This window comes from Danio rerio, chromosome 13 (genome assembly GCF_052040795.2).
Source record: "Danio rerio strain M-AB ecotype USA chromosome 13, GRCz13ab, whole genome shotgun sequence".
NCBI lineage: Eukaryota > Metazoa > Chordata > Actinopteri > Cypriniformes > Danionidae > Danio > Danio rerio.
The window spans coordinates 14237271-14259383 of NC_141033.1; the positions used below are offsets into that span (position 1 = coordinate 14237271).

The 22113-nt window shown below is 32.5% G+C and overlaps 1 protein-coding gene across 2 annotated transcripts in view; it reads left to right on the forward strand.

The window, feature by feature from the left end:
- Positions 1-22113, forward strand: part of atrn (attractin) — a 176136-nt gene that overhangs the window by 115209 nt on the left and 38814 nt on the right. Inside the window, exons 25-26 of one of the 2 annotated variants that reach the window (NM_001353962.1) lie at positions 10585-10646; positions 16197-16275. The exons of the other annotated variant lie outside the window; for it this stretch is intronic. Coding sequence (NP_001340891.1) covers positions 10585-10646; positions 16197-16275 — 141 coding nt within the window. The remainder of the gene's footprint in view (positions 1-10584; positions 10647-16196; positions 16276-22113) is intronic. 2 annotated transcript variants of the gene reach the window in all.

Here is a 22113-nt window from a genome sequence, read left to right on the forward strand (position 1 = left end):
ATATAATATTTCTGTTTTAATTATGTACATTATCACTAATGGTGCCTTTCTTTTTAAATATATAATACAATCTTGTTGTTGTTGTTGTTGTTATTATTATTATTATTATTATTATTACTGCTATTAATATTATTATTATTATTTTAATTGTTGTAAATAATGTCATTTTACAAAATTTTGGGCTGTAATGTGCCTCGTTGGCATTTACAAAAGTGTCACATTTCATTTCCTAGAAGTAATTTTTATTCACATTATTCAACGTGGTAAAAATAATAACACATCCAAAAAAACCATTTCATAAATAGGTAGGGTTACTACTGCTAATAAAGGTAAATAATAATATTTTTTTTTAACTATTTTTAACCACCCCTTTTTAAAGTGATGTTTGCATAAGTGCAAAAGTAATATATTTATAAAAATACAGTTGCTAAAATTACAGGTTTTGTAAAAAAAAAAAATAGTATTTACGTTTTATTTTGATTTATAAACAGCTATTAAAATCTTTAAATATGTACTTGATGTGATAAATACATTTCATCGTAATTTATTGTGGCTTAAAAGTATCTACAGTAAATTATTTCATCATATGAGATGATTGTCACATTTTTTTTTAAATATATTGACTCTTTATATGGTAATTATTTGTAATGTGGACATCCAACTTATTAAAAAATATCAGCCATTTGAATGTACAGTAACTATATCATCACAGCTTTTTATTATAATGTCTGTTATTTTACCCCCCCCCCCCTCCAAAAAAAAAAAAATTGGAGTCTTTTATCCAAAATATTACAGATTCTTCATTATTAAAAACTGTTAATTGAATGAACTAATTTACTGAACAAAAATAATTAGCTAATCCTTGTGTGATACAAAAAGAAGAAGCAGTACTACAGTATGGCGACTAGGTCGCTGTTTCGAGCCTCGGCTGGGTCAGTTGGCATTTCTGTGTGGAGTTTGCATGTCTTCCCTGCATTCGGGTGGGTTTCCTCCGGGTGCTCTGGTTTCACCCACAAGTCCAAAGATGTGGTGCAGGTGAATTGGGTAAGCTAAATTGTCCATGGTGTATGAATGTGAATGAGTGTGAAATGAATAGATGTTTGCCAGAGATGGGTTAAGGCTGGAAAGGCATCCGCTGAGTAAAAACGTGCTGGATAAGTTGGCGGTTCATTCTGCTGTGGCAACTCTAGATTAATAAAGGGACTAAGCCGAAAAGAAATACTCATTTAGCTTTGTTGTGCTCATGTTGTACTGTGATTACTCAAGCTCGTAGTTTTAATTAAAATACATCAGTCGATTATTCGGTCGTGCAGTTTAGTTGCTACAGTTTTTAATATTTTAATGCAATAAAGTGTTATTCTCTCGACACTTAAAGTGTCAGTCTACTCAAAGAAAAAATCATCCAATGTTTCCTTGAAAGTAAAAAAGAAACATATTCAGACAAAATAAAACTAATGCCTGTGGCACCCTGACGATACATTGGGTTCTTATGAAGCTAAATAGGAAGTCAATGCAAGAAACTGAACATTATTTAAAACCTCATTAAATGCAATCTATAGTGGACAAACTGGGAAGTCCAATTCTTTTAACACAGGTGAATTAAAAAAACTGAGTGACCAGTTGCTTGTTTTGTAGTAAATGTTGTAAATAATGTTCTGTTTCTTGTACAGATTGATATTATCTTTAGCTAAAAATATCTATACTTTTTAAAATTCTAACTGAAAAAGAAACATTTTTGGGGTGAACTGTTGCTTTTAAGTTTCCACACAGTTCCCATACTGCTCTTCTTTTTAAACTGAATGACTTGCAGTCTGATGTTTGTGAGAGGCAGTCGAAAGCTGGCTTTAGACGCATTCTTGACAGGTTTCGTGGGATTCACCCACTTTAAAAAAATGACACTTGAAGATTCAGTGGACTCAACTTTATATTCTTTTTAGCTTAGATTGATGTTCAGAGACACTTCAGCTATGTGTAGGCTGACTTTGGGGGGTGTAAACACTGCACTCTTAAAGAACAAAGCTTTTTTATATGCATCACTTGCTGCATTAAAAGCATAGTTCAGCCAAATATGAAAATTGTCATCGTTTACTCACATATCACTTGTTCAAAACCTATTTGACCTTCTTCTGTTGAAGATATTTGGAAAAATTCTGTTTGCTAACACCCTTTGACTTCCATAGCAATAGTATTTTTCCTATTACTGAAGTCGATCATGGAAGTCAGCAACCAGTATTCTTCAACATCATTTTTTGGGTGAACTATCACTTTAAGAAGCTTTACATTCAGAGAACAGTTTCCATTCAACAAAAGTTTATTTAGAGTGTAAAGATTTTCTTTAGACCGTTAAAATGTGCATTTCACTAATTAAAAATAAAGAAATGTTCTTTATGGAACCTAACATGATTCTTCTATGGCTTCCCTATGAAAACCTCAATACGGAGTTATGACACGCTTTCGAATCATCTCTCTGTTTGAGCACTCCAGCATGTCAACTTCCACCTCATCCAGTGGCTTACAATTGGGGTGAAACTGACTGTTTGTGCAAACGTCGGCAGGTTGACACAGAATATATGGATTTTCACTTTGGATTTATGCATTTGTGATGATTCAGTGTTGGTGCACTTTTCCTTTTTCTCATTACTAGTTAGTTACAAATGCTTGATTCTTCTGGCTTACATTCTTTCAGTGATGACTGCCATTTGTAATAAGCTTGATTGCGGTCTTTGCTTATTAGGTTTCAGTTAAAATCCTTTTCCACAGAACATAAAAAAGCAACTAATTTCAATTTGTTTACCTTACCCTGCCAGGTGTACTAGTTGGTTCTCTCTTGCTTACGTTGTTATGTATGCTAGGGGTGAGAATCCCCACAATGTGATATTAGAAATCAATTTGACATTGGCGATATATCGATTATTAGCATCTGTCCATCAATATAGTATTGGTGTACAAAACTATGCTGTATTATTTTTTACACACCCCTAATGTATGCATTTGGCAGAGGCTTTATCCAAAGCTGAGATTTAATAACGCGTCTTTGTCATTTGATGGCATCATCTAGTGTTGTGGTGAAAAATTGTTTGAGAAATCCTGATTCTGCATTGATTCAAATTTTTTTTTTAAATGCATTGCTATTTTCTCTTGAATGGATTCTGAGCTTAGTTTTTAACAGCATGTGACATTATATGCTTTATAAACAGCAGGGTGTTTGCTGGGTTTTAAAATGTCTTAAATTTCAAAACAAAATGTTATGCCTTAAAGTCTTCTATTCACCAAAATATAGTTTTGTAAGTCTTAAATAATTTTAAATGGGTTTTTCTTTTTCTGTGGCCCAACAATCCATCTCACTAAAACATTGAACAGAAGTAAAAAATTATGAACTCTATTTACTAATATGGTTTAATTATCTATCTTACAATAACATTTATTTAAAAGTGCAAGTATTTGTAACTACCTGGTGAGGACACTGACCTGGACAGACTGTTGTGCATAAATTTAGTTTTAAAATAGTCTCTCTCTCTTTCATTTTTTAAAGAAAATTTTACTGAATAAAAGTATGTGTACAAAACTAGAGTTTGCTTGATTTTACACCTTTAAAGTATGTGCCTATAAAATAATTCCATCTTTTTTTTTACGGAGCAAGTAAAAATCTTTTCCATAGGCCATTAGAAAAAAAAAAAAAACCTCAGCAAGTCTGAAATTGAATTCATACTGGTCTTAAAATGGTCTTAAAAAGTCTTAAATTTAACTTTGTGAAACCTGCAGAAACCCTGAACAGTCATACTCATACGCATTCAATTCCTTACAAGTCCAACCTAAACCTAGAGTAACCATTAACAAAGTTGGGTGAGGTTTAAAGGTAAAGTATGTAGGATTGACCTATCTAGTGGTTGATCTAGGTATTGCCACCAAATTCAAAATAACTCAATGGCAATTTTGCCAGACTGGCAACACCTGTTTGAGATTCTGAGCTAATGCTTACAATACTAATATCCATATGATTTGCTAATAATAATAATAATTAAAAAAAAACTCTATTTTTAGAATTGTCATCTTCGTCTCTTTTGGGAGGCCGCTACTGTTCTTTGGAGGTCGCTTTTTCAGCTGCAGCCACATGTATTGAAGCAGTCTTCATTACTAAAATGAAATGCACGGTTTTAAATCAAGGCAACCCTGGATTCTGAAATATAATTAGGTAGGTTGGCAGTGGGCAGAGATACACAGACCAAAACAAAGACAGCCATTCCAACACAAAACACACATTTAGGAGGAAATCTGACTTTAACATTGTTTTTCAGATAAACAATATGCTCGCTTAAAAAAACAAAAAAAAAAAAAACATAATTATGCAAAACATATGGCTTTGATTTTATACTTCAGAGTTATATACATTTTTCGAAAATTTGTATACAGCACATTTAAGTGAACAAGAGTGTTGATAATGAGCTATGTTTACATTAATCTTGAGACACAAAAGCCAAATTGCATAACTAGCTTAGAGCACCATCTGCAGTTAAATACAAAGTTCAGAATCTTTTCAAGAGAGAATAGGGATGCCTTTTGAAAATCTCAGAAATGTATATGAGCAACTCCAGCGTTATGGATGTGACATTTGCAGTGAAATCTCAAAACATAAATTGACAGAGAAAGTATATGGTGACATTATATTGAAACATCTCTTTTATATTTTTCAAAACAACTAGCCACAGAGTTGTGGGAGCAGAAAAATATTGATTTAAAAAAAAAAATTATATTTTAAATGAGGAAAATAAACGTGTAATAGATGTGACAAAAAAGTGAGTTTACAGTATACAACATACTTTGTAGAAATTCTGTGAATTTAACTGCACAACCCTAAAGATATAATGTTAATCAAAAAGATAAGAGTCAGCTCACTGTAGAACAAACATGATTGATTTTATTTGAATTTACATTTTTGCATTTATGAGGAAAAAGTGTTGTTATGGATGCAACACTTTTCCGTTATAGATGTTACTAATGTGAAATTGCCACTTGTGTGTTTTTGGTAAATTAAATAAAATGTTTTGAAACACAGACAGAGAAATTTTTTATTTTTATTTATTTATTATTTATTTATTTATTTATTTATTTTTTAAGTACTGTAAAATACAAGCCTACACAAAAAAACGCAGAAATGGTTTTGCTATTTTGGTGAAAACTTAATATTTTTCATGGCAAGGTTGACATTTGCATGGAATTGCTTATATATTTTTTATGATTTTTCATAACAGCTCTAGCACCATACTCAACTAGATTTGAGCTAGAGGAATGATTTGATTGGATAAGTGTCATCATTTTCTCTGATATTTCACTGACAAGTAGGCCCACACAGAATCTGTGTGTGCAGAAATCCACAGATTTTTGAGGCCATCTTTCACTCTATTTAATTATTTAAATGTATAAATGTATATTAACTCAGCTTATATATTAATTTCAGTAACATAATTAAATAACATGCTAATATTTATATACTATGTACAATATAGTTTGTAAAGTAGTATTTTCAGATATATGAGAAACTTTTTTTACCAAACAAGTCATTCTAATTGGATTTGCTTTGTAAACCTTAAACTAAAAATGTATTATTTTATTGATTAAGTTTTTAGTTATTATACTCTCAAAATCATTCTGCTTAAATCTGCAGATTTTGTTTATAATTTAATGTCCGCAGATTCAGTATGGCCTTGCTAACAAGCTATATATAGTGTTTACGTCACATGCACCATATAAATGGCGGTGTGAGACACAGGTTGTCATGCGTGACTGACAGTGATGGTTGGATTGCTGTGGTTTTGTATTGAATGTGTGTGTGTTTCAGTGTGTTTTGGAGCTGTGAGTCAGTCTTTGAAGAGTCAGGCCAGTGTGTGTCTCAACGCAAAAGAGAGAGGTTGTATCAGCGCTCAGCATCTGCCCAATGAGAGCGCTGTGTGAATTCACTATCCATGCTGTGGATGTCTGGCAATAGCTCAGTTTTACCCACTTCTCTCAGAATCCAGTGCTTATTTTGGAAGTGCCTGGAGGAATGGAGAGGGAAGAGTAAGCTTGTTTGAAAAGCAGGTAAAATATGGAAAGAAAATGACAGTGTTTTAAAGTGGAAGAGCGTCTCTGGTGTCCCGCAGTCTCTGCCCTCATTGTGCTAGACGAGTTTAAGAGTGCGCATCATCCCTGAAAAGAAGGACAGGAAGTGATGTAACTACTTGAGGGGGTTGCGCTGCTAGGTTTATGTGTGAAATAAATGGGTAATTTTTCTTTTTTTAGAGATTAACCGTATTTATATACCAAATAAATTAAAAGATAACACCCCTGTCTTAAAGATAGAAAGGAAAATAGATAGAAAATTGATACATAAAATAGATAAATGTGGATGTGTGAGATATATATATCACACCGGGTATACCAACCCGGGTATACCGGGTTGGACCCCCTTTTGCCTTCAGAACTGCCTTAATCCTTCGTGGCATAGATTCAACAAGATATTGAAAACATTCATCAGAGATTTTGGTCCATATTGACATGATAACATCACACAGTCGCTTCAGATTTGTCAGCTGCACATCCATGATGTATTGACCATTTCTACATGCCTAAATGCATTGGGTTGCTGCCATGTGATTGACTGATTAGAAATTTGCGTTAGCGAGCAGTTGGACGTGTACCTCAAAGTTTCTGGAGAGTGAGTTCTATCTGGTTCTTGAATCTGATTGGCTGATAGCCGTGTGATATTCTGCAAATGACAGCACTCATTCAGCCTCCTAACCCTTCACCCTTGTGTATTACTCCGCCCACATACAGTGACAATCAGAGCACACTCTACAGTTTGGCAAATATTAGAATGTAGTTGTGAAGATTGCAACACCGCAGTTTATTTATAAGGATAGTGCCTATTTTAAAATATTTGTAATTTCTGAGAGACAGCACAGCGCCAGACATTAGTTTCTTTACATTATGTTCATCCACAAGATGGCTACAGAGACCGCTTGATAAGCCCTTTAGAGGATAAAAATAGCATAATTTCTATAGTTGATTAAATCATTATTAAACAGGCAAATAACATTCTAAGTCGATCTCTTTTGTATGCTGTAGTGCTATATTTATTATACCATATATATTTGTAGTGTGTTGAGTGTAAGATGGGACTCATGAGATGGGACATATCAGGAATGTATGTAATTTGTGTTGGCCACTCTTTGTATAACCCTGAGTTACTTTTTGGTTGGCCATCTGTTTGTTTCTAATGAGTCTTCTGTTTGGGTTACTGGTTTGGGAAAAAAAAATGCACTGCAGACTAGTTCAGTAAAAAGAAAGAAAGAAGAAATGTGTAGCGTTTTTCCTTATCGCAAACAGAACAGAAATCTGAAAGAGTTGGAGCTTTTTTGGCTTTTTCAGGAATAATTATTCCTGAAATTATTCCTGTTCTCTTATTTGCAACAGAGAAACACTGGGAAATCTCTGTATACTTATGGCATTTCATGCCGTTTAGCCTCATAATCTTAAAATATCTGCCAAAATCACCTGTTTTTCATCACTTTAGATATTACGTTAAAGAATCATTCAAATACTAGCTCTACAGTGACGTTTGTGAAGTAGCAATGATTTCTGTTGTTTTGACATCAGCTGCAGATGTGAAGGAATGGCGGAAGAGAGTAGTTCCTCATACAAAATGATTTTGAGACTCATCTTTGATTTTTTTTCTTTTTCTTTTTTCTTTATTTTTTTATACACCTTATTCCGTCGAGCTGTTGTACAAACACAAAATCACATTTGTATCTGCGCGATATTGCTGTATATTTTCACTGGTGGGACTCTAAGGCCCTCCTCCCACCTGTGCCAATATACAGCCATATCGCACTGCTTCAAGTCTGATATTACTCATCTATAAAATAATGTTGCGCTGCAAGTTTAGGTAGGAAAAAGTGTAATTACTCTTTAGATATAAACTATTTTTTACCAAATAAATCAAAAGATCACAGAATTATCTTCAAGATATAAAGAAAAATAAATTCATAAAACAGATGTGTGTGGACATGCTTGTCCGTATATAATGGTTATTTTAATTTTACTCACTATTTGTCCTCGTATACTAATTAAATCTATTGAGTCCAAAGAAATCATATTTTTATCCCTCTTATTTACATATTTTTATAAAACCTAGTTTTGTAAATTTTTATATTACAGTACTTTAAGTAAGACAGTGATTTTATTTTATTTTATTTATTTATTTAATTATTTATTTATTTATTTTATACTATAATAACCCTGGTATGAAGAAATCAATTTCTGGAGTAATCTTTATAATCTTTCACATTTTTCTAAAATAATTTTAGCTCATAATAAATCATAATTGCTCTATTTCTATAACGTACATCAGCTCACTTAACCACACATCACATATTAGAGAAAGGGTCACGTTTAACATGATAACATAATTGAAAGCTTGTTTCGTGTTTCAGGGCCTGGGTTAGCAATTAATTCAGGCTAATCAGGTTTTCTTATTTCCAGCTGTACATTTGTAAACTCTCGGTTAATGTTCTCATTTGCATATTTGTAAGGTTAATAATGCTGATTGGACAAGTACAGAGTGCAGTGAGCTTGTGACTGTTTTTAATAACAGGTTTACCATCTGGATAGATGTCGACATGTGACATCCACTCTGTTTTTCTCCTGTTGAGGGTTATTAGGCCTCCTGAGAAATTTGAATTCTTTTAAAAATATGTTCAAGTGCTGTTTAATAGAGACGCATTTTAAACCTAATAACTAATTTAATAACTGATTTGTTTTGTCTTTACCATGATGACAGTGCATTCTATTTTACAAATTTTTTGTGCAATATACAAATTTTCAGCTTTAAGCGCCATTTAAAGGCTTAATTTGGTAGGCTTAATTAGGCTTAACACAAGTTAGGTTAATTTGGCAGGTCTTTGGACAGTGGGCAGTGGTGTATTCTGTAGCCAATTGGATGCTTATAGAGGGTCTAAAAATATTGAAGTTATTATTATAATAAATAAATGAATAAATAAAAGTATTTTAGTCTAGCCTAAACTAATGAAATAAGACTTTCTCCAGGTGGAAAAAAAATGATGTGAAGTACTGAAAAATTTCTTTGCTATGTTAAACGGCACAACAACAAAAAAAAAAATTCAAGGATACTAATTTTGCTTTAAACTTTATATACATGAAATAATAGCACACAAGGAAAATGCATTTATTTTTTGGTTTCTCTCTTACAGAGTATAAACGCAATGTGTGAAAGTTGTTCAAATGCAGTATGAATATTTAATGAGAAAACACTGAGGATGTTTACGATTGGTTGGCTGTTAAATAATTCCAGTGCTGCAGAGTATCACGCATTATACCAGGGGTTTTAAAAACTGGTCACTAAAGTGGGAAAAACAGGACTGTAAACGGTAAAAATGAATAATGGCATATTATATTAATATCTAAAATTATAGACACATTATACTTACAGTTAGTTTTGTACATACAAAGGATTATGGCACATATATCAAATAAAAATATTTATTTCATTGTATGTTATTAAAATAAACAGATAAATAAAATTTTAAATAATGTTTTTTGGTTGACTACATTATGAATCAATCTTCCAAACCTTGTTTACATTTGAGGCCGTTTTTGATTGTCAAGTCAACAGATACTTCATTTACATAAGCAGAGGAATATAGATTCAGCAATAATGTTCTGTAAAAAATGCAGCTGTATTTCTTAACCTTTAAAGTTTGGATGAAAGTTGCATATGTTCAAACAAAGTAAATAATTTAAAAGAAATATTTATTAATATTTTTAATAAATATGATTTGTTAAATATCTGTATAGTTTATTTTTAAAAATATATAATGAGTTTAGAAAGTATGTAATAATATAACCTTAAATATTAACTAAATATTTTCTGATAATCTTATAATTTATTTAGGCATTTATGTCATCCATATTTACTCATCTGTATTTTTTCCTTTTTTACATAAAAAGCAACATAGATTCATAATCGTGGTTCTGGCATTTAAAAAAAAATAATACTGGGCATAGGTTAATCGCATCCAAAAATAAATGCTTGTTTTTACTTGTTTTAATAAATTCCCGTTTAAATATATTCAATACACAAACATAAATTATGTATATGTAATTCACACTTGTGCATAAAAACAAAACTATACAAAACAAAAATATTTACAGGTATTTAAATTTAGATACAAGTTGTATAATATCCGTATATATATTGTATATTAATAAACATTTTCTTAAATACTTGCATGTGGGTATTTATATGTACACATAATAAATATACACAGAACATGCACGTATATTATTGAGCCAAAATAGTGTTACTAATGATGTAAATTAGAATAGAGTCTGAAGCAGGTTAGTACCAGCAGGGGGCAGTATTGCTACAGTCAGAAACGACACATTTTGCTCCCATGTCCTATTTAGACAAAAACATGTACAGTCATAACACAAACATGTATATTATTATTATTATTATTATTATTATTATTATTATTATTATTATTATTATTATCAGTATTTAATACCCATTTCTCTTTTTCTTCTCAGATCGCTTTCTCTCAACACAGTAACTTCATGGATTTGGTTCAGTTCTTTGTCACGTTCTTCAGGTAAGATATTTTGCATGTGTAATAAGCAACAAAGTGAACTACTGAAATCTTTAATGAACTTCATATCTGCTCACTTATTCCTTTGAATCTAAGTGACATGCATTTTTTAAAGTACTCGTTGGATTGAAGTGCTTTCCTGCGTGATCTAGCTTTAATTCACCTCTTGAAGACCTGCTGTAATATGTTATTGATTCAGACCATATACAGCAAACTCAACCTTAAAAACAGCCCTGTTGCTTTGTTAAAGGGTAAATGTGGTTATATGTAATGATAGTTCACATATGGTTATGCATCATGTCTCTAGCGTATTGGTTATTCTCATAAAACCTATTAAATCAACACTGCGCTTATGATTTTAAATATAAAACTTAGTCATTTAGTAATATAAAAGCATTAGAATAATCTAATTTTAACATATGTATTTTTTACTGCAACTTTTTCAGAAATTATTTGTTGTCCATGTCAGTATGTGTGTTGAAAGCATGAAAATACACACACACATACATATACACAAAAGTGCATATATATATATATATATATATATATATATATATATATATATATATATATATATATATATATATATATATATATATATATACATATATATATATACATATATACATATATATACATATATATATATATATATACATATATATATATATATATATATATATATATATATATATATATATATATATATATATATATATATATATATACATATACACATACACAGTTGAAGTCAGAATTATTAGCCCCTCTGAATTATTAGACCGCTTGTTTATTTTTTCCCCAAATTTCTGTTGAACAGAGAGAAGATTTTTTTCAACACATTTCAAAACATAATAGTTTTAATAACTCATTTCTAATAACTGATTTATTTTATCTTTGCCATGATGACAGTAAATAATATTTGACTAGATATTTTTCAAGACACTTCTATACAGCTTAAAGTGAAAGGCTTAACTAGGTTAATTAGGTTAAATAGGCAGGTTAGGGTAATTAGGTAAGCTATTGTATAACAATGTTTTTTTCTGTAGACAATCGAGAAAATAATATAGCTTAAAGGGGCTAATAATTTTGTCCCTAAAATGGTGTTTAAAAAATTAAAAACTGCTTTTATTCTAGCCAAAATAAAACAAACAATACTTTTTCCAGAAGAAAACATTTTATCAGACATACTGTGAACATATCCTTGCTCTGTTAAACATCATTTGAAAATTATTTATAAACGAAGAAAAAAAATTGAAGGGGACTAATAATTCTGACCTCAACTGTGTGTGTGTATATATATATGTATGTGTATAAATATAAAGAGTTCAGATGCAAAAATCAGACCATCAGACCTCTTTTCTTGTAAATGAGCATTTTCTATCAGGCTCCTCTGATAAAATTTTATATGTAATGATAAGGTTATTAGCTAGTAAAAAAATACCTTTTTTTTTAAAAAAAAAATGTCACTTTAGACAATTCTTTTGTTTTTACAAGGTACATTTTCTTTTGCGTCAACCAGCTGAATCCACGTCTGCTTTTTATGCAAAGACCTTTTAATCCATCTTTTGGAACAAGACAGTGTAATTAGTTAAAAATGAAGATGCCATTAGATTATTTTACCAAACATAAAACACATTACACAAACCACCTGAAATTTAAAATATATAAATCTGTTATTCCGCTGTGATAAACCAGGGTAAAAGCAGAAGGAAAATGAATGAAGGAATGAAGTCAAGTTAAGTGAAGTAAAGTTTAATCAATGACACAAAAATAGGCATTAAATAAATCTTAACAATCTGTTGTCATTTCTGATATTTGGGATTTAGATTTAATGTAAGTTAAACAATGTAAACATTGCAAACATTGTGAGCTAAGCTTGGTAGATTCAAATAATGTAGTGTAAAAACACTGTGAAACATCAAAATCTGTGCATTGTCCATTAACATAAAAAACTTATCAGATGTATCAGTAATATAAAGTAGGCTAATATGAATGTGTAGTTTTATGCATTATATTTATCTTTTAAAAAATAGCTTACAATAGCAAATAAAACACAAGGTAGGCCTACTGGGTAAAAAGAGATGCCTCTTAGACAATTTTAGAAGCTCATTCATTCATTCTCACCATACTTAAGGTCTTGTTCCCGTGTTTATGCTCATAGCATTCACGTGGGATAAAAGAACAGCATCTTAACTCTGTCTTTCGGGAAATAGAATTGCAGTTTATTGTATAGTAAATCAGACTCATTCAAAGTAGCGTCGCTGCGCAAAAACACGTTATGAATGCATGTTACACTTTCGACTGCACATTGTGTTCTCTTTTTCTTATAATGCAAAGAGTTTTGAGGTAAGGGACATTTTCATTTGCCATTCACTAACAGTTGGACCGGCTCATCCTGTTTATCAAACTCTGTCTTTTTAAATCGAATTTGAAAGAAGAATATGTCTCCTCGTAAAAGCCAGCGTATCAGTGCATTGCTACATTGAAAACATGATTCGATTCGCGCTTCTGATTGGTTTTTGAGATATAGCGGCCTTTTCTGTCAAAGACAGGTGGCGTTTAGCGACTTTTACAAACTGTTATTTCTGAATGCGCTGACGCTGGGATTTAAATGATTTGGAGCAAATCTATTTGTTGTTCGTGTAGTTCATGCCTAAAGAATACACTCAATGTCATTAGCTCATTTTGGGCGGAAGTGGCGTTTAGCGGCTTGTGCATCTGAACTCTTCATATATATATATATATATATATATATATATATATATATATATATATATATATATATATATATATATATATATATATATATATATATGAATATAGGGCACCATTTTGGCCGCTGCTGGCCAAAAGGGTGTCCTATGCGAAATTTTACTGTGGTGCGCCAGACATATTTTGACATTCTTATTAAATGACAACTTATTTACATTATGGGATGTTTGTTGTTTACATTTTAGGACTTTCTATTACTGTTTGCTATGGAATGCAAAAACTTTGAAGCTCAATATCTCAAAATCATTCAGAACGCAGATAGAACCTTCTAATTCCAAGGTGGCGAAATGTAAAAAAAATTGACAAAAAATATATATATATATACATAATAATATACATAATAACTATATTATAATAAACAATAGATACAGTGAAATAATCATGCAGTACATGTGTATGTAGCTGGTGTGCAAACAGAATTGTAAAGTATTGCACAAGTTAATAAAAATAATTTGTGTAATTATCAGCAACATGGGGAAGAGGAGCAAATGTGAAAAGTCATAGAACATGTCCTGTCATAGTTAAAGCACAATGCACAGCTGCAAAGCAAAAACTGAATGTGAACAACAACACAAAAGGAAGATTGGTGCAGTTGTGGTGAAGTTTAAATGTTAGCCTCACTAATTTACTTAATTTACAACCAAAAATATGTTTTCAAGATTCATGGAAGTTACCTGAAAGTGATGCACGGGATTCATCTTGTTCTTTTTTCCTCTTCTCGGCTCTGGACTGCTGTTGTCTTTTACAGGGCATAGAGCTGCAATTTGCATCAATTATAATTATGTGCAGCTAGCAGCCACAAATATGAGTGAACCGGGTCGCGCACGCGGCTATGCGCGTACATGGAAAAAATGTCACATGTTTGTATTGGCGTCCGTCATAAAATTATTGTATTTAACAACATATTTTCAATATACTTTTTATTTACACTCAGTTTATGTTAATATTGTAAATAAATATCAATATATATATATATTTCTTTAAAAGCCGAGATTAACCAAATGCCGAGCAAGACACATGCTTCCTGTTTATACTAGAACGCGCATGCCCAGAGTGCGCGAATGGTCATGTGATATACGTTTTTGGTGGCGTAGTGTAGACGGAGATATGTTCAGAAATGCTAGGTGAAACGCTAGTGTGGACGCAGATCGTTTTTGATCTAAAACGCCGTTTTAAAACTAAAACGCACTAGTGTAAACGGGGGCTTAGTCACATACCTGTCTGATGGCTTATTAAGCAGGTCTTTGTCTTCTCAGGTGTGACACACTGCTTTAGTATTGATAGTTCACGCCTTCTCGCATAGACCATTTTCACTCAAAAAGTGACTTAGAAAATTTGTGTTTTTCATTTATCATTTTGAAGCAAAAACACTAGACTACAAGAGCCATTTCTCAAAAGTCTTGTGCACAAATGTTTTCTGTGTGTTTCATGGCCTTGTTTTAGTGACTTTTAGTTTTTCACTGACCACGCATAAACGTTTTTCTTAAAAACATAAACGCATACAAACATGCTGCTTGGGTATTATTGTAGCCCAACTAGTGCTGTTTACAGTGTTATCACACGTTAGCCATTAATATGTTTTTAAGATACTGAAAACAACACAAATGTCAGTGCATGTCAAAACTTCTCCACGGCCATAAAATACCCTCAGACCCCTGAGGGTTAAATCTAATAGAGAATACAAAATAAAGATCAGAATAGATAGATGAGACGCACATAACCATCAATTTTTACATCTGAGCAATTCATTTTCGTTCTCCATATTAGAGGAGTCTTTAAGCTGTTATCAATAAAAATGCCTTTTATGTAAAGGATTAAATATATTTCAGTAGTTCAGTACATAATCCTTATTTCATTGTTATTACACATAACATTTTTTCAGACTTTTGTTATTTTTATGTTTGCGTTTTTTTTTTTAAACCAAAATCTGATTTGGTTCCATGTCAACAGCTCCTTTAGAATATTTTTCCCAGAACAAAACATCATGTGTTAAATACTTTTTCCCGCACTGTATATATAAAACAAATAAATTGTTCTTATAGGTTATTTTACATGACAGAACAAACAATTCACTGAATATTCATATATGAGGATGATTAAAAAAAAGCAACCAAATGATGCCTCCGTGTAAGATGTTTTCATCCTCAATTTTATAGTAGGCATTTTTCTGTTAAGGTTGACAAATGCTCCATGCATTGTTTCTATTATATGTTGGGGGAACAATTATTTAAACATAATTAAAAATGATATTTAAAAATAAAAGGTTTTCATGTGAATCTCCATACTGTATATACTATGAAATACACACAATGCATGTAAACACACAGAACCATACAGTAGCTTCTGTGGTCGGCTGAGGTTCCTCATCATTAGTTATGTCAACTCTGCTATGATAAATTACAGCAGCTCTTCATAGCTTCAGTGTGTGTGTGTGTGTGGGTGAGTTATTCCCAAGACCAATGTTTTTCATCTCAGCACACACCTGCACTTATAAGGTATAAGCATGCACCTACACCTCCACGGTTCCCTCACATACAGCCCAGTTGTGCTATACAGGAGAGCTGCATTCATGAGCTCTGACCCTGTTTCCATGCGGATACTGATCTTTAACACTTGTGCGCTTGTGAAATGGCCTCTAATCCATTAAACATGAACAGCCCTGTGTGTGTGCTTGGGGTGTGATGTCTTTCTTTTTGTTGTTTTGTAAAGGATTATCCAGAATTCCTAATAATTGTCAGATTTGTTGAGTATCTCCTGTTTTGTTTTTGTTTTGTGCAGCTGTTTCCTGTCTTTGCTTCTGGTGGCAGCAGTCGTATGGAAGATCAAGCAGAGCTGCTGGGCGTCTCGGCGCAGAGAGGTCAGTGGTGGAGCAGCTCACTTCCTACCTGTCCCATTTGATTGATCCAGTTAGTCACGTGATGGTGTGTTTGTAGCTTTGAAGCATTTTCGAATGCTGTCAATCAAGGCAGATGCTTGTTTTTTGAACTTTGAGGGTTTCCGTATGAACATTTATTGGCCAGGGTTTCCCCGGGGAATTGGATAGCTGGAATGTCATGGTGGTTTGTATATATTTTGATTATGGAATATTAGGGATTTTTGTTTGTCGCTTTCAATTTTAGTTTCCATTTATCTCCTTCTATATACAGTTAAAGTCTGAATTATTATCCCTACTTAATTATTAGCCCCCTGAAACATTTTTCCTCAACATCTGTTTAATGGAAAGAAGTTTTTTTTTTTTCTTGTCAGTTTTTAATTTTAATTTTTAATTTTTATGAATTCTTTTTTTTTAACATAATAATTTTAAAGAGCCCATATTTAGCATTATAAAAAGTCATATTTTGGTTTTGGAGATCTCCAACAACAGGCTGATATGCATGCAATGTCAAAAAACACTTTCATTGTCTTATAATATGCATTTATTTTTACTTAATTATCCCAAAGACTACCATATGATTTGTTCAGCGATTCATTTGTTCCCAAACCCCTTCTTTGCATGTGGCTAATCTATGGGGATTAGTCTGATGACCCAGTCTGTTGTAATTGGTCGACTTTACACAAACATTATACATTTAAGTGGAAGACATGTCAGTCGAGAGTTGGCATAGGAAAATAGGAAATAAGATACATTGGGGGGGGGGAAATATTTGCAAAAGAAATAAATAAATCAATTTGACTTCATTCATTTATTTATTTTCTTTTTGGCTAAGTCCCTTTATTAATCAGGGGTCGCCACAGCAGAATTAACCGCCAACTTATCCAGCTCAAGTTTTACACAGCGGATGCCCTTCCAGGCACAACCCAACATACACTATGGCCAATTGAGCTTATTCAATTCACCTGTACCGCATGTCTTCAGGCTGTGGGGTTAAACCGAAGCACCTGGAGGAAACCCTTGAGAACACGGGAGAACATGCAAACTCCCCACAGAAATGCCAACTGACTCTGTTCAACTGTTACGGTTAGGATAATTTTCAGCTGCATTTTGTTACTTTTAGTCTTTAACTTGCAGCCACTTAAGTCAAATGCATTCACCTGTTAACTAAGGCAAACATGTCAAGGATAATATACAATTCGAGCACTTTGTCTTCAAAATGACCACTTTAAAGCCTGGGTGTTAAAAGTAGGTGACAGATAAGCTAAATATAATGTTTGTAAAAGTACTATCGAGCTATCAAATGCAATAGAGGGAGCACTTCACGACTACACAAACAACAAGTTTTTCAGATTTATTTTAACTTGAGTTAAATCATCCATTGCTGTTCTCATTGTGCTAATTAACGTAATGCAAAATTATATTCAAACTAAGAGCATTTTAATATTATGAAAATATATATGTTTTTTTTTTTTCTTTCATTTGATGTCATAGAGTTATACAGTAGTAGAAATGCAGTAACACTTTATTTTTGAGCCAGTATTTCTCTTTTGCCTGTATTCTGTATTTAACTTTACAATAAAGGTTTTTTTGGTTACTTAACCATGCACTTATACTTTAAGTGTTTTTTTTTTCTTTTAGATGTTTTTCATCGAGTCATACATATGTTCTCTATGGTGGTAATGGGTGGTTACATTATTATGTTTACCATTAGTTACCTATAGCGATTTTCAAATTCATGAGCAGTGTTCTCTTTGAAGGCTTCATTCTGATGGATTTTGCTTCAAGTAACCAACAGAAAAACATTACCTTTAAAATATCATGCAAAATTATGAAAAAATATAGAATTTTTTTATTGCCTTAATTCCCTTTTAAAACCTATATTTGAAACTAAAGCCCCGGTCATACTGCACTTCGCCCCATAGACTTCCATTCATACACATTTGAATGTGGCAGATCGGAAACGCAAGCAGTTCACTTGGTGTACTCTGACATGCAAAACCACATCATGGGATTCCGTGAGATCAATTGTAGATCAAAACATAACATCTCTGTACAGAAATTTTAAATGTGGACCAATCGCTCGCTTTTTTTAAACGACTAATGTTGTTTAATCCCGCCTCTTTTCACAGCGTCGTTCATCAGAATTTCGCATGCTGAAACTCTACTATGACCATAGCATAAGTCATATCAAAAAGAAGTTATATTTCTTAAAAATAATTTACAAACAGAAACGTTAAACTAGTAAATTAAGCTTAATCTCATTTAAAATACAAAAAAGTGTAGACGAGTACAATGTATTGACTATTATTGATGTTTGTTAGATCACGATAATCTAAGGCGAGTGAAAGTTTTTAATTCACTTTCTAGACTTTATATAAATAATTAATTCATTATTTTTCAGAAGTAACATCCACATGTTAATGTGCATTTTTAAAGAAATCATTTTTAAATTTATTGTTTTTAAACAAAGGATTTAGCAACTTGCATCTTTTTTTTTTTTTTAACAAATTTATTTTGCAAAAAATAAAAAGCCCTGTATGAGATTGCTTTTCATGTTTATTTAAAAAAAATGATAAAAGTGTATTATGGTTATATTATTATTACACAAAACACTGTGCTGTTTTCACCCCCAAAATCAGCATAACTTAAAATATAATGCTGACAGTGTTTAAGAGTCTTTACATTTTCAATGAACAATGATTTATTATTAATACACTTCCATTTTAGGAACATTATTTCTCAGTTTTGCTCTTTTTAGATAAAATTTTCAGATCAACATTTCATTTAGGCTTAGTTGTAACTTCTGCACAATCAGCACTTGTTGATTAGCAACAATTAAACAAAAAAAGCAGTTTTAACCATTTTGCTTTTTTGAAAACCTACCTACCTAGTATTTTTGAAATAGTCTAATATAAACAAATGTTTTTTTTACTTCTATTTAATTTAGTATTAAGCCATTTTAGCAAAACATACCATCAATTAATTTTTTAACAGTTTGTTGTGGTGTTCTGACTTTTTTTTGTTGGTCAGTTTTAATATGCTAGAAGAATAAGGGCTGAAATATGAACTTTTGTTTTTATGGCTAGCACATAGACTGAAGTGGTTTGGTTTTGAAAGATTTTCAAGAGGCCAATTTAAGCCACACAGAGGTGTTTATAAGGGCTAATGTGAGTGTCCTTTAAAGCACCCTCTTCACCATCTGCCTTAGTCAAGTGCTCTCATCCAATAAAAAGTGCTAATACTACTTCCTCTCAGTCACGCAACAATCAAACATGTATCTATATGCACATGACTTCCTATCTCAACTTTGAGCATTAAAGTTTCTGACCCTTTAGCTTCAAGCATGACATTTACTAAAGATCTCCATGGCAACCAGACATAGAGGGCTAATTTAGGACTAGCATAATCCAGCAAACAGTTTTGCTCTATCTTGCTCTTGCACCTTATGCAAGTTGTGATTCTTTAGGATTATATAATTAATTATATTTACAGACCTCCTGAGTTAGAATGTGCACATGATACCTAAAATATTTAAGTTTTGTGTGTGGTTAATGTGTGCACTATATGTGCCCTACTGTATCTGACAAAAATAGCAGCACATACTCAAGTCGACTTTAGTTTATAGGATAGACAACTTGATCAAATATTTTGTTTGAGGTACTGATTTGTTGCACTTTAATTTAAGAAGATAATTACAAAGAATTTTTACTTTACTTTTTTATTGCTGACTTTGATTCAGTACAAAGAGAGGGCAGGACATAGAGTAGCCCCTCTCCTATTTAAAAATCAATCAATAGCATTTAGGATTATCACACCTTTGCCAGTGAGAGTGGCTGAACTCAAGCGCATCAAATGAAAAGCACATGAGAAGTATCTTGAAGGGGGTGGGGCATGTCAGATACTAGACAGCATTTGATTGGTCTATATTTGATGAGAAACTGAAGTATGAGATGACGTGGGGAAAAAAATGTTGATCCAATTAGGCAGAAGTGACAAACTGTAAGCTTTACATGTTAATATCGGTTTTATATCTTCAAATTGCAAATTTGTCACTGTTTTGTTGCACACTACTAATAGATATCTTTAAAACTCACATGCTGATACTAACATCTAAAAATGTTTTTTTTTTAATTTCACTTGAACTTTTAAGGCTTAATAATAAATCGAACAGACGAGTCATAAAAAGTCACCCCCTCACAGTTGTCATGAAGGATAGTATTAGCTATATACATCAAAATGATTCACTTTGGTATTGGCTACAGGAGGAAAAATGGGTGATTGATGCTTAGGTTCAATCCCAGTTCTACGCCTTAGCCCTACCTCTCATTTTGCGTGTTCACATGGAGTAGGGTCGTCCCAATTCTCTCTGTATTTTTAAATTATTTTTCAGGACCACACTCCAAACCAAGGAGTACAAACATTACTCAGAATACGCATCTACAACAACAGCATGGCTGCACGTGCCAGTCAGGAGGTGCAAAACTAGGATTTTTTTGTCATTATTGCAAATTTTTACAACAAGCAACCATTTGCTTTAATGAATTTATAATTGTGTTTGTGTTAAAAAAAAAAAAAAGCTAAATTTCGCTTTTTAATACCTGCAATAATAACAACTTCCATATAGTAGTCCCACAACATACTTTTACATCTGTCAATCGATAACCCTCGAATACCTTGCCAGAATACAGAGTACCAGCCACTAGAATGCCCTTGAATGAGCTTTTTTTACAGTGTCTGGTATAATGTTAATGTTGTTGTTATTTGTTTACATAATCAATATGTCCACTGTGTAATTGCACATTACAGTTAAGAGTTTATTGCCACATTACGTTGTTTTGATATCATGATATCGTTGCCTTCAGCGGTTTCCAGAAAATTAAATATCAAAAAATAAAGCAACTTGAATAACTACAGCAGTCACCGTTGTCATCAATTTTATATAAAGTAAGAGCTCGCAACAACATATGACGACATGTGCTAGTGTTATAGTGCTGTTATATTTCTTAGGAGTAAAGGGTTTTGTAGCCTTTCCCTTTCCATTTTCAAGGGCCAAGGGGTATGGGTAAAATAGAATTGGGACTTGGTCTTAATGTGAACATATTGACTGATAGTCAAGATGATTCAAAGTATCGGGATGACCCTGTGTCATTAGTTTCAGCAGTTATCTGGGAATAGCACACTTTGGAATGTTGTGACTGACCAATCAGAATTAAGTATTCCAGAAAGCAGTGTAATAAATGATATTATGCATGACGGTGCATGGTATATGCCAGCTGTATCATAAAGTTGCACATATGTGCGCCCTGTCTTTGAACACCCTTGTCCCGTTTGAAGATGTGAAAAACCATCGGAGGGTCGCTCTGATGTCAGAACTATAATTGCAAATCAGAAGTGACCTTTTCTCAAAGCGCTCTGCGTGATGTGTGTGTGTTTGTGTCTGTGTGTGTGTGTGTAAGTAATTACACAGAATTCCTCCGGAGGTGCTCTGAAAGAGTTTCCAGGTAAATCTTTCAGCGATAAATATCACAATCCTCGCAGGGAGAAGAATGTATTGTGACCCAAATATCAAAGCTGCAGTTTATCAGTTTTTCGGGGACTATCCTCTGTAATTGTTAGATATGCAAATGAGGGCCACTCAGCCGAGATGAGCTGATGCGAACAGACTGCTGATTATTTTCTTTAATCTCACAAATGTGCGTCATACTAAAAGTGTTACAAAATCGCCCCTTTGAAATTTCTATTAACTTCCTATTTAGACCGCATGCGTCTTCACTGGAGAGTGCTGAATGTTTTTCAGTATGTGTGATTTTCATGCACATG